This window comes from Scleropages formosus, chromosome 15, assembly GCF_900964775.1.
Source record: "Scleropages formosus chromosome 15, fSclFor1.1, whole genome shotgun sequence".
Taxonomy (NCBI): Eukaryota; Metazoa; Chordata; class Actinopteri; order Osteoglossiformes; family Osteoglossidae; genus Scleropages; species Scleropages formosus.
Window position 1 is genome coordinate 20,128,281 of NC_041820.1, and position 20,191 is coordinate 20,148,471.

General features: G+C 40.6%; 1 protein-coding gene across 1 annotated transcript in view; it reads left to right on the plus strand.

Annotated features, from left to right (window-relative positions):
* Nucleotides 1-20,191, plus strand: part of rmdn3 (regulator of microtubule dynamics 3) — a 39,540-nt gene that overhangs the window by 11,688 nt on the left and 7,661 nt on the right. The window contains exons 6-8 of the mRNA XM_018727588.2: nt 5,765-5,825; nt 18,755-18,830; nt 18,938-19,015. Of these exons, the coding sequence (XP_018583104.2) occupies nt 5,765-5,825; nt 18,755-18,830; nt 18,938-19,015 (215 nt within the window). The remainder of the gene's footprint in view (nt 1-5,764; nt 5,826-18,754; nt 18,831-18,937; nt 19,016-20,191) is intronic.

Below are 20,191 nucleotides of genomic sequence, written 5' to 3' on the forward strand. Positions count from 1 at the left end.
GACTGCCAAGTTGTCTGAGGAGGAGAGTAGAATCTGGTGGTTGACAGTGTCAGATCCATGTATCTGTGGCATGGTGGCACAACGAGTAGCACTGTTGTCTCACAGTACCTGGGTGGTGTGAGAGTTTGCATGTTCTCCCTGTGCCTGCGTGGGTTTCCTCCCACAGTTGTAAAAACATGCTATTCAGGTTGCCCCATGTGACAGAAAGTGTGTTCCACTGATGTATGTATAAGTGACTCTGTGTAAGTAGTGTATCTAGTAGTGTAAATCACCTTGGTGAATAAGGCTGATAACACTACATAGAGTTCATTGGAAGTCGCTTTGGAGAAAAGCATCTGCTAAATAATGAAATGTAAATGTATCTGAATACATCACCAGTGATGTCACTTGGGGTCACTGACTGTTTCGGGTCTTGCCAGACTGGGTAAAGAAGTGGAGGTTCATCTGTTTTGCTTGTAATGTCATCAGAAACTTTTATTTTCTTGTTGCACATTTAATGTTCTTGAGGGCCGGATTAATGACATACTGCATATGACATTACATTTATTCATTCAGCTGATGCTTTTTTCCAAAGCACTTACAATGCTAAGGTACTTACAATTTTTTACCCATTTATACAATTGGGTAATTTTACTGGGGCAATTTAGGGCAAGTACCTTGATCAAGGGTTTAAACCTGTGTCTTTTGAGTCCAAAGGCAGCAGCTCTAACTACTACGCTACCAGCTGCTCTTGCTTTCATTTTTTTATGACATTAATTTGAACTTTTGTTAATCTGGCAGTATCCATATTGAAAATTTCAACAAAGATGCTGCTTAATTTTTTTTCTTAAATGAATAATGCAGTGATATAGCGTTAATTATTACAGGCAGTCCCTGGGTTACAAACGTCCGACTTATGTACTACCCGTAGTTACGAACCACCCCCCCCCCCCCCCCTTTTGTAAAGCCTACTATATTAAAATATATTAAAAAATTCGAGTTACATACAATGATTAGCAATAACAGACGAGTGCTACTGTGCAACGCACATCTAAACAGTGCTGGTCTACAGTGGTTTGTTAACTCGTGGGCGTGTGAGCCCAAGATAGGACAAAGACTTCGTTCTTTTCAGTTGGACTGTCACACCTACGACCTTCCTCCGAACATGTGCAGTGGGGTATTTAAAGAAGCTGTACCTGCACAGCCTAGTTGCAGAATCTCATTTGAGAGTCAGTACTCAAGAATGAACCCACGACAACCTACCCGGCCTTCCAAGTCCCCTGTTCTCCTCAATCCTTCGTTCCCGCTCCTGACGTCCATTGCTCCTGACACTTCCATCACCTCCTTAACTACGACATCGGATTCTCCTCAAGACCTATATCTGTGTATTGACCGACCCACGCTTGTCCCTGACTACAAATCACGCCTGCTCCCTTATGTGCCAAGAATGAAGATCTGTAATTGGGTACACACACACCTACCTTAGTCTCCTGCACGCTCAGTATGACGCATATATTGCTATTAAGTGTCTAGTGTGTTACTCTATTTGTCTTTCTTTTTTTTTGTTTTTACCCTCTTAACCATGGCACCAAAGCGTAAATGAGATGCAAGGGATGGTGATGCATCACATTTATTTCTACAAGAAAAGGGAAATGATCATGAATGAAACTAAAGTGGAAATAATAAAGAGAGAGGTGAAACACCAACGAACATTGGACAAGCGAACGTTAAAGTTTCTTCAATGTTTTTTATACCCACACACACATTCTCTCTCTCTCTCTATTCTAAATACTGTAGTAACATTTATCTCTTACTATGTCTCTATTATAAATACTGTACGTAGTTACATTTTTTGTTATTAATATTGTTATCATTATTACGTTGTATTATTACTCTATTGTTATATTAAAGATGCTTTAGTGCATCCAGAAGTGTTTCTGTAATGTTTTTTATCCATAGATGGGTGCATAGTATACTTACTATATACTAAGACAAACATTTAACTAACATTAGACAGGAACCGTACGTAACTGTTCCGATTTACGTAATAATCCAACTTAAAGACAGATTTAGGAATGGAACTCGTTAGTAATCTAGGGACCGCCTGTATTTTTCTTTAAATATTGAACCAGTTGCCTAAAGTAACACCAGTTTGTCTTCACACATGTCATCAAAATGTGAAGTTTTTTGTTAATATTTTTGGCTTTACATTGTTTGAATGTCGAGGGGGTGCGGTGGCGCAGTGGGTTGGACCGCAGTCCTGCTCTCCGGTGGGTCTGGGGTTCGAGTCCCACTTGGGGTGCCCTGCAACGGACTGGCGTCCTATCCTGGGTGTGTCCCCTCCCCCTCCAGCCTTACGCCCTGTGTTGCCGGGTAGGCTCCGGTTCCCCGCGACCCCGTATGGGACAAGCGGTTCTGAAAATGGGTGTGTGTGTTTGAATGTCCAATTGATTCAATTAACAACACAGGCAAACTCAACTGAGGGCTTAGCTGCTTCAAAAGCTAGTGTACACAGATGTATACCTGGACTGAAAACAGCTAAACTATAACTACAGATGTGTGCTTTTTTCCTCTTACAGTTCTTGAAACGTGGCAGGTAGCTAGTTGTGTTATTCAACAGCTTGTCGTTCAGTTTTTCTTAATTTAATATGGGGCAAATTACTTTTTCAGCAAACTGTTATCTGGTGTTAGATAATTTTAAGTGAGTTTAAAAAATGTGTTATTTGTTCCCTAAGATGCTCTTTATTTAATACAGGCAGTCCCCGGATTACAAACGAGCTCCGTTCGTAAGTCTGTCTTTAAGTCAAGTTTGTACGTAAGTTGGAACAGTTGGGTATGGTTCGTGTCTATCGTCAGTTAGTCAAATGTTTGTCTTACATAGTACCTTTCTGTGCATAAAAAACGTTAAAGAAACACTTCTAGATACACTAAACCATCTTTAATATAACCAACCCACTGACGGCTACAACCCCTTGTCCTGAGCAGGGTCGCGGGGCGAGCCAGAGCCTACCCGGCAATACAGGATGCAAGGCTGAGGGGACACACCCTGGACAGGACAGCAGTCTGCTGCAAGACACCCTGAGCAGGGCTCGAACCCCAGACCTGCTACACAGCAGGCACTGGCCAGACCCTCCGTGTCACTGCCCCACTGCTCCTCCTCCCCCCTTTAATATAACAATACAGTAATAATCTAATAGTGCAATGTAATAATAATGAAACTACAGTATTTATAACAGAGACATAGAAAGAGATAATAATAAATATGATCCACACGACAGATAAATGAGAGGAGCTCTGCGAGTTGAAAGTGTGTGCGTAGTTTGTTAGGCTGGTCCCTAAAAGTGTTCATGTCACTGGTTGCGGACGCGGTAGCAGCCAGTCTTATTGATTAGCACTTTAATAAACCCCAGACTCTTGGGAATCATCTGTAGCGTGGTTCTGTGCTCATTCGGGTCATTACAGTATTATTAATACATTTATATTTATTTATTTAACAGATGCTTTTCTACAAAGTGACTTCTAATGATCTCTATGTAGTGTTATCAGCCCACATACCTTATTCACCAAGGTGACTTACGCTGCTAGATACACTACTTACAATGAGTTGCTCATCCATACATCTTGAACAGCATGTCTTTGGACTAACCATGTACTTCGGCACATACTGTAATAGTGAGAGAGAGAGAGAGAGAGAGAGAGAGCAAATGTATGTCTGTGTAGGCATAAAGAACATTAAAGAAACTTTAATGTTCACTTTTCCAGTGTTCGTTGGCATTTCACCTTTTTCCGATCCCTTTATTTCCACTTCAGTTTCAATCGTCATCATTTTCTTTGATGCACCCCATTTACGCTTTGGTGCCGTAGTTAGAAGGGTAAAAACAAAAAAAATTAAAGCCAAATACAGTAACATATGAGACATTGTTGACAGCAACGTGGTCCAACTGAAAAGAACAAAGCTTTTGTCCTACCTTTGACTCACGCACCCACAAGCCAATGAACCGCTGTAGAAGCGCAATGTTTTGATGCACATCGCAAAGTAGCTCCTGTTTGTTATTATGAATCATTGTATAACTCAAATTTTTAATATAATAGGTTTCACAGAGGGTGGTTTGTAACTACTGGTTGTACATAAGTCAGATGTTTGTAACCCGGGGACTGCCTGTGTTAGTTTTTGGTTGAAGACCTAAAAACATTCAATGTTAAAAATTTACAATAACAGATGAAATCAGATAATTTTTCAAGCACAGAACAGAACGAAACCACTTCAGAAGGAACAAATCTTTAATTACCTTCATTAGGTAAGGTGATCATTAGGAAAGATATGAATGAATTTTACATATTCACAGGAAGCTGACAAAGTAAAATTTAAGATGGAAAGAACAACAACAAATTCTCCCAGTCCTTCACATAGCAGTTACTTCCAGAATAGGAGTTATAGATTGACTGTGTTTCTTTCCTAATGGTGTCCCCAGTGTGTACAAAGTGGAGGGTGCATCTGGTTCCTGCCTATGGACCAACAAGTGTGCCCTTGCTAATGAGAACAACAGCAGGTTGCTGACCAGTCTTAGTGCGATGCTTATCCACGGGGTTCATTCAGAGAGAAGCCTGCTTCTCGTGTTGGACCAGAGGGCCCATTCTGTATTCACTTTGACTAATCATCAACAGTCTGCCGGAGCTGGCACTTGTTTGCGATGTTTGGGAAACCAGAGCTTATATTCCGGGCCCTTCGGGGCTGAAACTTCCAGTTCAGCTGTGCTCTGGCTTCTGCTTCGACAAGTTCCTCCTTCTTGATTCCCCTGGAAAACCAAGAGAAAGATCTCTTTTCAATGTGTGGCTGTTAGCAAATAAAGTTATCAAACAGAAGACCTTTGTGCTAGTTTAAAAGGGCAAAAACAAATTAAATTAACTTCAGTAATTATGTACAAGTAAACAATTTCTTTACATTTTTGCTCTTAAGATACTTAATTTTATTTTTCTTAATTTTTTTATTAGTTCTTTTTGGCTCAGTTTAAAGGAAGTGAAATGAGTGTCTGTAAAGCAGATAAGGACAAATGACTTTTCAAAAATTATTTCAGTATTTGGTCAAATCTATCTTTTGTTTACCAGGATTTATTTTTTTCTGAAAAGTTATTACCAGTCCCATATGTTGTCTTGTCTCAAAATGTTTTATCTGTAAATATTTAGTAAAGTGGGTGGTACTGTGGTATTTGTGGTATTTGTGTTGCTGTGTAACAGTCGGTGTAGGTTCAAATCCGGTGATGTCTTTGTGGTGCTTACATGTTCTTCCTGTGTCTGGTCATATCATGCTTTCTCTAGCCACTGCTGACATTACGCTGGTTGTCTGAACAGTTTCTTTTAGAGGCAGTTATTCTGGGCTCATCTGAACTGCAGATTGGACTACAGACATATCTCACATCTTGAATGGGGCTTGGTCTGGCTCTACAGCTGTGTCCACCTTAGGCGTCTCATTGGTTGTCATTGTGAGGGCTACCCGGATGCTAGATAACAGCTGTCTTTTAGTTCTTGAGAGGAGATTGTTGATTGTCTTCACAACCCCCAGCCAAAATTTAAAGAAACTCTGTTCTCGCTCCTTATTCTGCATTCTCCCAGCTACTTTCTGATTCTTGTTGACTCTCTTTGTTCAGAGCAGATTAGAAAGTATTGGTGCACACTTTGGTGTTTGACAAGGTGCCAGTGGGATTTAAGGAAGGCGTAGCAGTATTTGGGCAGCAGGTTTAAATTTAGCTGTGGCTTGACTTGAATAGTGTGACTCTCTCCCTCGTAGGACGTGAAGAAGCTGAAGCTGCCCTGCAGAAAGATAGCCTGAGTGCGGAGGGACACAAATGGTGAGTTGGCAGATACCCATAATGCCTTGGGTTTAACATCATGGTCTTTGTTATATTGTGCCATGCGGATGTTGTTTATGAACAGGCTTGAGAAGCTAATCTGTTCAGTGTATCATAGTTGGATAGAAAATGCTCTCATAAATTAAAAAAGAAGAGAAGTTTTAGTTTGTTAAATAAAAGTCAACACACCTAAATCTGATCAGACTTCAGGTCTCTATCACAACAGTATGTGCAATTATTGTTTTCGTTTTTTCAAAAAGATAAATAGCAGGTGTTCAAAAATGAACCTGCTAATATGGTGCTAGTTTTTGTACTGACACTACTGCCTGGTGTTCAGTACTAACACGGGTGTCCATAGTGAACTTATGGGTTAAAAAGAGGGATGCCACCCAAAGCTCAGGAAATGAAGAAACATTTTGCAGATGGGGAAGTTGGATGTTTATCCCACCTGTCAAGTTAGGGGACATCGTCCAACCACGTTGTAATCGTAATAGAGTGGCTGAATTACGTTGTTGTAGTGAGTAAACCCTCAGAACCACAGTGGACTATATAAATGGACAAATACTGGACTACTGTGCGAACAGGGGAGGCTGATGTAATGTTTTACGTTTAAAATGGTCTTTTTTGTTTTCCTTTAATTCCTCATTACACTCCCCAGGCTCTTAGAAATGAAGAACTTGAACTAGCTTGTACATATTCAGTTAATGAAACAACTGTAATGAACGATGCAGTGACTTGCACGATTACAAGCTTGAGAAACAAAGATGGTGTGGAATAATGTGTGTGCTGAGTGACAAGCTGGCTTTACAAGCAGAAACTGTTTTTAGTCATTTGGTGCAAATGACACTTTGTGCTTCAAGCTAATCACTTACCACCTGAGAAGAGAAGTGGAAGCAGCGAGGTGTCAAAGGAAAGCTGGTTACGTGACAGTGATGTCATCAGACTACTGTGTCGCATGAAGTCCATAACTTTCCAGGGTTTTGTAGGGTGCTTCTTCTGATTCCACAAATAAAAATCACTCGTGTGATTTTTCTTTCTGAGCAGAGGAATTTGAGGATGTGACAGCAGTTCTCTTCCGTGCATCTGTGTACATTGACCTTCTTGCTAAAGCCCAAACTTATTTTCTCTGAGGGACATAAACTAGAATTAAAAGCATTTATAGATAGATATAGATAGGGTATATAAGGTTTGAACAAAGTCTATGGACACACTTGTATACGCTGCTGTTCATTCACATTTTTCTGTTTGTAGGGCCTTGACCAAGAATGTTGCTTCAGGAAAATTAAATGATGGCTTTAGAATTTTTTTTTCCACTAAGTGATTCACCAGCCAGTAATACAAGATGGTAAAAGTTAAGAGCTTTGCTGTACAAGGAGGAAAAAGTGTTCTGTGATGGATTGGGCAGCTTGTGATCTGATCTTACCTGAGGTACCTGATACTTCTCAGGTAACTCAAACACAAGTGAATTACAATTCAGCCCATGCTGTTGAACTGCATATGACATAACTAGATATAGAAATGTTCTGGAAAATGTTTGTCCCTGGCACTGAAACAAGAGCACAGTCCTATGACGTAGGCCCTCCTTCCTTGCATCAGCAGTACACTAACTGCAGCACATATTGACCTGACCAGCATTCTGTGAGAGGAAAACTGAAATTTGATTTAAGGGAATTTGAAATTCCATTATAGTGAAGCATCCTTTAATGATTCTTTGAAATTGAAGTGCTTTAAGTTCATAACGCTTTTTTTTCTCCCCAAATTCTTCCTCAGAAAAAAGTACAAGCAGTGCTCTCGCACAACAGAGAGTGAAGTGGAAGTTTATTGACCTTTTTGTTCTTTGTAAAAGGAACTAACAATGTCTTCTGAATCCAAAATCCAGCACATAAATTGAGAGAATACTCTAGGGACACAGTGAGTTTGATCATAAGGCTGTGTTCTCGATCTTTGCTAGTGAATATCATGTTAAGTTAGCCTAAATGTTTGTTGTGTTCTGGTTAGATTCAAAGTCCTTTTCTCTAGGAATGTTGGATCTTTTTCAAGCGTATTCTTTTCCAAATCCACTGCCACAGCCCGGAACTGTTGGGCCATTGTTTACACTTTTTACAAATACAGTTTTCTACAAATCTATGGCTATGTGAAGAGGCTGGGTCTCTGCAGCATCTCTGAAGTTGAGATGCACTTGGCTCAGGTCCCTTCTTGAAAGTCCTCTGCATTTTAATGTAGTGCATTGCAAGTTGGCACAGACTTATGTATTTACAGAATTTCTTCATGGCTTGTAAATGAGAAATGGCTCATGTTCTCCCTATTAACAATCAATTTACATATAATCTACATTTAACAAATATGGCTTAGTTGCTTTTTTTATGGTACAACTTCAGTGCAGTTGCTATTTTTGCTTATTTTACATAGCTATAGTTGCCCATTCTCAAATAAACTTTGTCCAAACTGGGCTCTGGACTGATGCTAGGAGCTTCTCAACCAATGTGTTTTGTACTGTAGGGTATGCTTAATATAATAGGGGGACTGTGCGTGTATGATACATGTTTTGTTTCATTTTCTAACTTGAGGGATTGACATGAAACCCCTTGAATTGCAGTGTGCTGTATAAACATCCATTCATCCTGTTTGGATAGCTGGTTTATGACTTCCTAAGCCCAGGCGGGGCCTGACTCTAAGGCTGGCCCATTACATCCTCAGCAAGCTCAGCCTGCATCAGTCATTGATGTCTCTCTGTTGCCTGTGCCCACCATTCAGTGGTCATGTCCTCATCTGCCTCTGTTGTTGTGCCTTTGGGATGGTTCTATCGCAGTGAATAGGGGAAATTTGGAGGGAAAGCAAGGAAGCATTGATTTTCCAAGAAAACTAAACCAGTGACTTTTTTGTGGGAAATGTAGTCATGACAAAGTCACAACTCTTTTTTTTTCTCCTTTTCCAGTTCAACTTACATTACTTGGTGCCTAGCTTACCGTGTCACTATGAACAAAAGGACAATAATAGTTGCAGTTTTGCCCACATTCAAGGTACTGGTCTTGTCTGAGTACTTTTGAGTACTCTCTGTCCAGTTATCACTGTGTGCATTTTTCTCTCAAGTTTCAGGTTTATTGTCATAGGTACAAGTACCACGTACAAGTATCATGAAATTCTTCTTGAATGCTTCTCCACAGACTATGGACAAGACAGAGACAATACAAATACTGTACAAACAAAACAATGACAATGACAGTGAGTAATGTTAATAGCAATGACAATAAATAACGGTAACAGTAATAACAATAATACCAGCATCTTTAAACTTCTTGTTCATAAGGTAGGGAACCAGTAATGGAAATTCTTAAATTCTGAAAGAACAGTTGGCTTTGTTTCTATCCATAAGTGTTATAATAGAAATTGCCTTCTATGCAGGTGTCCATTCAAGTGGTGTGTTCCCTTCCAGACATCTTTGTGGTAGTTTACATTTACATTTACATTTATTCACTTAGCAGACACTTTCCTCCAAAGCGACTTACAATCTATACTATGTAGTGTTACAAACCCACACATCTTATTCACTGTGGTGACTTACACTGCTGGATACACTACTTACACTGGGTCACTGTTTAATTTATGAGTCACTAGTTCTGATTTTAACTATGTTTTTAGAACACACTTGTGCCTTACCCCTGTATATCACCATTCACTTTACATATAGCTGGAATTTATTGCTTAGCTACCCTCAGCACAAAGTAATACAAAAGGCCAGTAGCTTGTAACCTGTGAGACCTTACACTGACATTGATTTTTTTTATAGTCAACAATTTTGCAAAGGAGGAACTTTTAGAAGAAACCGTAAGAAAGTACAGAAAGGTGGTCCTTATGTTTTAATTAGGTTGTTGCAGGAACATAGCCTAGGAGGTCATGGTTACATTTGGAAATTTTGTGATGGTGCAGCTCTGGTAAACTTCTTTAGTCACGGCTTTTGCTGCAGAGACCTCATAATGCATGTTGCCCCTTCTCCTAAGTCTCTGCTACAAGCCAGAGCTGAGAGGCTGCTTCTCATTTAGGGTAATGGGACTCCAAATCGCTCCCTTGCCCCTTCTGTTGGGTCACAAGTTAATGAACCATTTCCTTCGGTGTGCGGTGAGAAAATGGCTCCCAGGGTTGCCGGTATAGAGCTGTGTCAGCTCAGGGATTGATTAACGCTTGAGTCCTTGATACTGCCTGTCCTGGGGTGGCCCAAAGAGCCTGACTGTTCTGGTGTTTGAAGTGAATTTGATGGGTATGAACTTTGTTAGTGCAGTCACTGTACCTGACGCACTAGGTTTCAACCCTTTGATTGCTGAATAGTGAGGGGTTAGTATTCATAATGTACAGAACTGTGGATCCAAATCCTTTCTGCATATTTCTCTTATCCGTTAACATCCAGTACCTGGAGATTTTTTAAATTAATCAGATAGATGAAAATAACAAATGTGTAATAATATAATGAATTATATGATTTCCTCTGGTTCAGTGTCAAAGATGCTCTTCCTTCAAGATCTCCACTGGCCACTTCTGCCCTCCTCTGTCATTCTCACTCCACTATATAAGAATTCAAGGAGTTCTGGTTCCAGAAAACAACCCCCTCATTCTTCACAGCAGTGGCCTGCTCTCAGTCACGTAGTACTCCAAAATTTGGGCTCCCAGGCCACTGTGTTTCTCAAGCTGTTTGGTTTGGCAGTTGTCTCAGCCATGGAGCACCACAGAGGTCATCATGGCCTGGGGAGGAGGAGGGTTGAGAGGGCGCATGACGCACTGAATGACTAACACAGGTGCCTTGACATCAGCTTGTAACTCAAGTCAAATTTTTGCCTTGTGGGAGAATTATCCACTCCTTCCTATTCCCTCCTTGGATTTGGTTTTTCATTCTATTTTAGATCCTGAAACAGTAACACCCCTTTTCTGCCTACAGTGTAAAGTTACCCAGGGGCTAATTGCCGAAGACTTGTCCTGGACATTATAAGTGATTGTTGTGGTTGGATTGATTTGTCATGCAGGTGCTTAACCCACCCAGTGCCAAGACAGGAAAGGACTGAGGACTTTGGAACTGTTCTGCAGTATTAGATCATTTATATATTTGAAACTTGGTGCCTACCTCTCCTACCCCAGTCCAATGCCCTAATAAAAAAGTGCTTTATGGTATACCAGGTAATTAGATTTCAGAAGTTTCTTGGTTACCTTGTTACTTTTTGAAACAACCACCCAGGTAGTTTAATACCATGTAGGGCTTTTGCGCATACTATTTCGGCTGTGTTTTTACCTGATGCATCCTTTATTTTGCAGTGACACCCTTATGTTGTGTGATCTGTATGACAGAGAAAAAGAGAAAAACAGCTGTATTCCTACACTGGATGGTTCCCAACTCTAACTTTGCAACACTGCTGCTAAAGGGAATGCCAAGGGAGTAAGAATACCGCATACTTAGAGATTTGGCTGCCGCATCACTCTGAACTGTTTAATTTAGTCATTCTTCTCTAAGGCAACCCAGCTTCTCATTCATCCTCAAAACAGCACGTTTTATGTTGGGCACAGCATTTTGGATTTGGAAACAAACCATACTGGCAAGCCAGCTTTGGTATGTAATGTTTCCCAGTTGATATGGTGCTACAGGCAGGCTGAAGCAGGTCTCTTACTCACTCTGTCATGTTTTATGAGTGTAAGGATCTTAATGGATGTGTTTCCATACTCTGTCATTACACCTTTATACTTTTCCCAGAAATGGGCCTTTTTGACAAATTATCTTTTGTTATTTCTGGAAGTAGAGGAATCTGTTGTCCTAAAATATTCTCTTTCAATTATTTAAACTTTGCAGCAGATTAATCATTTAAAATTCTGAGTCTTATCTCTGTTAGTATACATCGCAAGCGTTTGTTTATCTAGAGTTTAAAAACTTCTAACTGGTCTTCCAGAATGCTTATGTTCTACTGGAAGCACACCACGTACCTCTTCAAAATAATTCTAAATGCTTCGCTTTAGAGTTGCATGCCAACCGGTATGTGTGTCAAAGGTGCAAAAGGGCTTACACTTCAAGTGATAACATTAGCTTGTCAGTATTTGTAGTAACAGGTGTCAAGAATGACTTTGACTTGCAAAATGCATGCTTTCCAATATCAACTGCATTTTTCCTTCAGAAAAATGACAGTACATACAGTACATACAAATATGACATACAGTCATACCCCAAGATATTCCCATTGAAGATATTGGAATTTGAGTTTACAAGAAGTTTCATTTAATACCCCTGATTTCAACTTAGAAGGCATTTCTTGTGTTTCCAAGGAATGAATTTGGATTCCATGCACCTCCTGACAGATGAGCAGCATAAGACATTTACATTTATTCATTTAGCAGGCATTTTTCTCCAGAGCAACATATAATGATTATGAACTAGTATTCTACTTCATTATGAACTAGTATTCAGCTTCATCCAGTGTGGTTTGCAGTGCTAGTCACACTGCACTATACTCCCTTCGTTTATTTGCCCATTTGTACAGCAGAGCAGTGTAACGCATAGATGCATACATGCGTTATTTAACTATTGTTAAAAAATGAAATAACTGTCCATTTCAATGGGATTTGGTTATATTTTAGCATAAATGGCTCTGAATTTTAGGGCTCAGCTACTCATGGTGACACAGCAAGTAGCGCTGCTGTCTCACAGCACTTGGATGGTGCAACAGGACATGAGTTTGATCCTCGCTCAGTCTGTGTGGAGTTTGCATGTTCTCCCCGTTTCTGCATGGGTTTCCTCTGAGTGCTCTGGTTCGTGCCCATAGTTCAGAGACTTGCTGTTCAGGTGGACTGGTGACTCTAAAATCACCCTTTGTGTTTATCTTTGTGAGTGACAGACAGAAAGTGTGTTTCACTGGTGTATGGATAAGTGACTCATTGTAAGTAGTGTATCTAGCCTTTGTAAATCACCTTGCTGAATAAAGTGTGGGCTGATACTACTACATAGTGTTCATTGGAAGTCACTTTAGGGAATGTGCTTAATGAATAAACGTAAATGTCATAAAAATATTTACTACTGAAAATAATGGTAATTACAAGTTTTGAGTTTTGAGAATTAGTGTTACAAAAGGTTTTTCTTGAATGCATTGGTGGGGAGACTTTTTCTCAGCGTAAGACCTCAGTGCTGTCTACGTTATTTGTTTGTAACATCTCTTGACGTCAGACAGTTAAAAAGCTGGATTAGCTCCACACAAAAGCACCAGCATCACTTGACTGAAGTGTATATTTGGGCTAGTTGTTTACAATGCTTGGTGATTAGCAGTGATTATGTCAGAAGGTACTGTGAAGCAGAATATCATCAGGTTTCCCACCCAGTGCATTCATCCTGATTCCTCCTTAGAATCTCAGAGAATCTCTGCTATCATCATCTGTGGGTCCAGAGCACCCACAGCCCTGACTGAAAGTTTCTCTTTGCAACTAGAGATTCCAAGCCTTCTATTCACTGTATCCAGGTAGCTACACTTTGAGTTTGAGCATCTAAGCCAGAATGAGGACCATGTCACTTGCCTTTTTTTGGTGCTGGGCTGGCTCAAGATAGAGTGGAAAGAGTTAATGCTCTATCATATTTATATTTTTAGCTGCTGCTTTTCTACAAAGCAACTTACAATGTTAAGCTACTTACAATTGTTTACCCATTTATACAGCTGACTACTTTTACTGGAACAATTTGTAGGTAAGTACATTGCTCAAGGGTACTACAGCTGGGATTTGAACCTATGACTTTTGGCTCCAAAGGAACCAGCTCTACCCACTACGCTATTGTGGGGCTGTCATCTTGTGGGATCATAATGTAATCAAGATCAACGAATAAAAAAAATCTCTTCATTTTTCATGTGTTGTAACACCTCTTGCTATCTTTGTTATTATTTAATTTCCACTAATATAGGCTATATTGAGTACCCCAGGGTTCTGGGTGCAGAATAAGAGGATGGTTTAGGAAGAACTAAGGGACATATAAGGCTTTCAGTGTTTCCAGTGTTGTGACCATCATTCTTTTGAACCTACAAATGCATTGGATTAAGGGATTGTTAAAACCAGTCAAACATCAGCATCCAACGGGATTTGACTTAATGGCTCGATGGCACTCCATCATTTCTTTTTTTGTCTGATTGGCTTTCATCTGGTAGTATTCTGGTAGACCTGTTACATCTTAAAACCTCATGAAAATTGTGTTATACGGAGTGACCGCATCTATGTTTGTGTCCAGAGGACCCTATAGGTCGGGGGCTTGAAAGAAACTTTGCTACGATGTCTTTTGTCTGGAAATGGACTGCAGTGCAGTGTGGTCCATCCATCCAATAACTGCTTGCCTAGTGGAACGTTGTGATGGTCCAGAACCTATCACAGAAGTATTATGTTTAAGGCAGGTTGTAAGTATAACAGAGCAGTTTTTTTCAGTCCAGAATCTAAGTGCTTCTTCTGAACAAATTCGGCATTTTGAGTCAAGGGAAATTTTTTTGTAAATGTGTTTGGGGTCAGGGGAGTTACTTTAACTGGACACATGCCATTTCCCCCTGTACTGTTAGGAGGCCTCCCATTGAGTCTGGTAACCTTACTCTGAACCCCAGATAGACTGCATGCGTGCGTGCATGTATATGTGTGTGTGTGTGTGTGTATATATATATATATATATATAGAATATATACACATGCACACAAACTTTGCACCTAACTGACAGGGTTTGAAAGGATAACACCATCCCAGTGTAGAAACAACTGCTTTTGATTACTGCAGAGGGGAACAGAAGAATGGATAGAGAAATTGCCAGTAGCGACCAAAAAATGAATTGTTCAGTGTCCATATATCAACATGAGGTGCCTGCCCCCTAGCTTGTATGATTTCCATATGGCAGGCTTAGACCTCACAGCAACGCAAGGCCTCTGACAAATCCCTTTCAGTATTTAAGTAGCCCTGGCAGAGCAGAAATCACTTCTAAGTTCCTGAGTGCCAGGACATGACATTTTTCAGGTGCTGTGCAGTCACGTCCACTAGGATTGCAGGTCTAGGTCAAATGCCCTTTGGTTGTGTCACAGTTGCTCTTTTTAATCAGTATTTAAAGCATGTAAATGTATCTAGTATAGCTGATATAAAGTCATGTAATCAGAAGTTTTCTGCAAAGACTGCACTTTGCTGCAACTGTTGATATAGCCAACCATCTGGAAAGCAACTTCACTCTTCATTTGAAGCCAAACACTATTTATAGTTTGTATAGCTAAGTTTCTTTTCAACATGCATGGTCTTCATCATGCTTATAAGGCTACAAGAGCTTTTTGGCTTTTATAGGTCCAGTTTCTGGTTGTGTTTTTGCTTTCATTAATGCTTTGTTCTGACCAGAAAGTGTTTTATTATTCAAGTAGTTCCATTTTAATGAGTCCAAAGTCAGTATTTATGTCTTCCTCTCTAATTATACTCATTAGTCTGTGTTTACTCAACCATAGCCAACGAAGTCTAGTTGTGTCACATTGTGTAATAAATCATTTTACCAGCTTGTCTCTCCCCACAGTAGTAGGTTGGCCAAAATTTGAAAAGGATTTCCTAAATGCAGTAGCTATATATTCAAAATGTAAGGATAATACTTGCAACCCCTAGGATGCAATGTGAGGAGAGTAAACTGCATGGCTGTGAAGTGGTGACAAAGTGGTATTGAAGCAGTTAAAGGGGTTGGTCAGGAAAAGCTGCTTCTTACTTTACCTGAGGACTTGTTTAGACTCTATCAGTTCTGATTTTTTCTTTTCCTTAATATTGTAAGCTTGACAGGTCATTATTTCAACCCATGGTTTCTACCCATTGTAGTTGAAAGGGGACAGCATCAGTTTAAGAGTTGGATTAAATAATGTGATTAATCAGAAGAATCTGGCATGCAGACTACTATTTTCACAAATTATATGGGAAGTCACTCAGGTGTTTTTCCATTTTAATTAATAGGTTAAAAAGAAGATATAGTGGTTACAATTGTTGCTGCCATGACATTGGATTAATTGTCTCCATGACTTTCTGTTTTGGGGCCAGGAGTGTTAACACTTCTGATGATATCTTTTTAACTTTTTAACACTTTTAACATTCTTATCTTTTTAATATATTTATCATTTTATGGTCCCTCCATTGGGGAACTCAGTCAGCTGCAATGTGTGCATTTGCTTGGAGGGGAAGTGCTTGGCTCGCTGCTCATAGAATTTCCAGTTGATATGTCGATGTTTCAGCAGTCACCTTTTATATCTACTTGTCCTTTTTTTTGGGCACCCTCTTGACCTTCACCTCTATGTTTCCAAACCATGGCACAGACCCCCTCTGCTTCCCCCCAGGTAAGCAAAGTGATGTCCGTTACAGAGGCGTGTTTTGCCCCCTTCTCCCTCAAAAATCATCTGCATGCTCTCTGCACGTTTGTTTCAGTAACGTAATCTGCTTTCGAAAGGCAACAGGACCCCTACCAAGAAGGAGGTGTGTAGTTGTTGGCAACATACTCCATGCTTCATCCCTGTGTGATGCAGAATGACTCCACTTGAGCATGAAGGAAAGGGGCCTGGGTTTGTTTTTACTGGCAACTGGGGAGAACGCTACCTTGGAGGTGCTGGGCTGCCGAGACCTATATATTTTACCTCCTGGCAAGGCTATTCAGGGGGTAGGATTGGCGGCAGACGGGGGGTAGAGGGATCTAAAAGGGGAAAAGGGGCCTTTGCTGTTGTGGAGTCAGCCAAAGTGCAGGCCTCTTTCTAATGGGCTCTCTGCTGCTCTGCAGTCCCAGTTTGGAGAATTGGAGCAGACACCCTGACTCCTGTCTTTGTACAGGCAGGGAGAGGGTGCATTTCAGAAGCAGTTGCTGGGTTGAGAAATTGAGGGTAGCACATCATGGTTGTCTGGAACATTTTGGGGTTGCTTGCATGGGGTCAATTTCTGTCTCAAGCCTGGTGTCTTTCTGTACCTCTGTTGCTCTCGTTATTCTTATCCTAGTGTTCTAGTTCTTTAAAAAATGTTAAAGTGCAAGCTATTTCATTAAAACTTATACAAAGTCAATATATTTTTTTGCATACCTAAGCAAATTTGTGGTTGTTCAGTTTTGACCATGGGGCTAACCAACGTTGTTTCAGTTATGAGTAGTTAACTGAGTCGGTGTCAGCTCTTGCTACTCATATCCATTCATTCTCCATTTATTCAGTTAGCTGATGCTTTTCTCCAAAGCAGCTTGGTGTTCAGGACTTACAATTATTTACCCATTTCTACAGCTGGGTAATTTTTCCTGGAGCAATTTAGTATAAGAACCTTGCTCATTGGTGGTACAACTGGTGGTGGGATTCAAGCCTGCAACCTTGGGGTCCAAAGGAAGCATCTGTAAGCACTCTGTGACCAGCACCCCCAAAATCTCCTTTTTTAAAGAGTTTTGAAGACACACAAACTAAGCTTAGTTTGAAGGCAATGGGATTCGAACCCACACGTGCAGAGTACAAGGAATCAGTCCACCAACTTAGCCACTCCATCAAATTCAAGTGAGAAAAGATTAAAGGATCCCTTCCGTCTCTCCTGCTAATAACAGTGTAGCAGCATTAATTTTGCTCTTGGGTCTGGTTATGATATCAGAAGCAGTCTGGTGAGCTTGATATGAAACAGTCGCGCATTGTTATTTACGAGACTGGAATAAGTGTAAACATTATTATTATTATTATTATTATTATTATTATTATTATTATTTAAATGAATTCCTCATAAATGGTTTCCAAACTTGGTCAGTGTGTGGTCCCTGGACTAACATGATATATTGGGTTTCCTTTTGTGACTACATTTATTATTTTATTTTCCTAAAATATCAGTTTCCTTTTATTTTATACCAAACGTCTCTCAAACTAATGGGTAAATTCATATTTAATTCTTCATTTCATTCCCAGTGGCCAGGATTCAATCATTTATCTTAATTAATCAAACGTTCATATAATTTGAGGAATTTGACTTTCTTTTTTGAAGTATGATCTTGATTTTCAAGTAACAAAAATTGCAGTTAAAACAAGGATTACAGTTGTCCTCCGCAGTTTTGCACATTCTTTTGCAAGAAAGATTTACTGCCCTTTTGCCAAAGCTGTGGAATTGGAGGGGCCCCCAGTGCTGATTGCTCTTAGTGCGCCCTATCTGCAGAGCACAATGTTAGGACATTTATTACCACCACATTTATTACCATCATGGCTCACAAAAATTTTGCTATGTGAAATTTAGCTGTCACGACTGTAAAATCCAAGAAATATTTAGACTGGAATGTTTCTTAGAAAAATATTATTCTGGTTCCTCTCATTGTGCTCGAATAGTTCAGATTTGTTGGGGTTCTTTCAGTGGCTAAAATGCACGCCAAGAACTTGTGAATAACAGTGTAGTGCAAGTAGAGATCCCAGTGCTAGAGCCTGAGAACCACAAGCAGTGGTTTGTACAATAAATACATGCACTGTTAACCTGAGGATGCAAAACCAAGCATGTCTCCTGGGAAACATGCAATACGAAATTGGTATGCGTGTCTGTGTGTAATTTGATCAGTAAAGTGTGCTCATCAAGACACTTGAACAAACAAATCTGCCAAGTAAAGAATAGAAAGCGGTAATGAACCAGTCCGAACTGTGTCTCACGCTAGCCTCAAATACACAGCAGTACTGTGTGCTTCTCAAAGTCAGCCAGCAGCTGGCTGATGAAACTGCACTGGTAATATGACTGACTTCTCACTGCATCCAGTAACCAAACTGCACCACTGAGAGTTCAACTGGCTCTTTTACTCTGCCATTCCCTTCCTGATCTCGTTTCCTGTGTTTCCCCAAAACAACCATGCTGAGCCTTGGTATGGAGACGGAAGTAGTTGGCTCACCTTTTAACCAGGTCCTTTTCGAAGTCAGGTGGAGACTCAAGTAGAGTTTAATCTGACCTGTTTCCTACAGGTTTGCCATTCTCACTGGCCTGACCTCCCACTCTGAGACCATGCACAGCAAACTCAAAAGCAGTCACATCTTCAAGGTAAGTCAACCAACGTTAGCTGTAAATGCTGCTTCTATTTCTGCTGACATATAGACTAAATTTTCCTGTCTGTGTGCGTGACCTTTTTATGTGATCTGATTTTCCAGGAGCACATAGACAAGGCAATATCGCTGAAGCCTGATAACCCACAGTGCTTCTATCTCCTGGGGAGGTGGTGTTATGAGGTGAGATGAAGCCCCCCACCCAGTTCAGAACAGACAGGTGGTTTGCACTGTGAGATGGGTGGGGGCTTTGTGTTATGTCATCAAAGAATTATTTTAATACTATAATAGGTGTTTGCTGTTTGGCTGGTGCAATACAGGGCTTTGTGGTAAATACAGCTGGGTCTGTAGTCAACAGTATTCAGCTAACACTGTTGCTCCAGCATAGTTGAGTGTGTGTCCCCCTTCTTAACCAAGAAACCAGTACTCAATAAAAATCAGTTTTGTTAGCACTATTTATAATTTGTCCAAGCTAAGTAGCAAACGCTTCAGGAAAAAAAAAGAAGTAAGAATAATAAGCTGTGCAGTTTGAACTGAATATGAGGGACTCTGATTTTTATCTTGGGGGTGATCAGAAGTACACAATTACCTGCAAATATGCATCAGAAAAGGACCACACCAGTACCTGGGACACTGTGGTAGGATGGAAATGTCAGAATAACCCCTACTTTACTTACATTTACATTTATTTATTTAGCAGATGCTTTTCTCCAAAGCAACTTCAAATTAACTCTATGTAGTGTTATCAACCCACACACCTTATTCACCAAGGTGACTTACACTACTAGATACACTACTTGCACTGGGTCACTCATCCATACATCAGTGGAACACATTCTCTCCGTCACTCACACACTAGGGGTGAACCTGAACAGCATGTCTTTGAATTGTGGGAGGAAACCAGAGCACCTGGAGGGAACCCATGCAGACATGGGGTGAACATGCAAGCTCCACACGGGCTGAGTAGGGATTAAACCCATGTCCTCTCACGACAGCAGTGCTATTCGCTGTGCCACCCATTCTTATTCTTCTCATTGTTATTCTATAGGGGGTGCGGTGGCGCAGTGGGTTGGACCACAGTCCTACTCTCCGGTGGGTCTGGGGTTCGAGTCCCGCTTGGGGTGCCTTGTGACGGACTGGCGTCCCGTCCTGGGTGTGTCCCCTTCCCCCTCCGGCCTTACGCCCTGTGTTGCCGGGTAGGCTCCGGTTCCCCGTGACCCCGTACGGGACAAGCGGTTCTGAAAGTGTGTGTGTGTGTTATTCTATACTTATTCTTTCAAAACTGACATGACTGGATTAGTCACAGCTGGCCTATCTCAGTGTTTGTCATTTCACTCCTTTTGGAGAACATTGTCCACA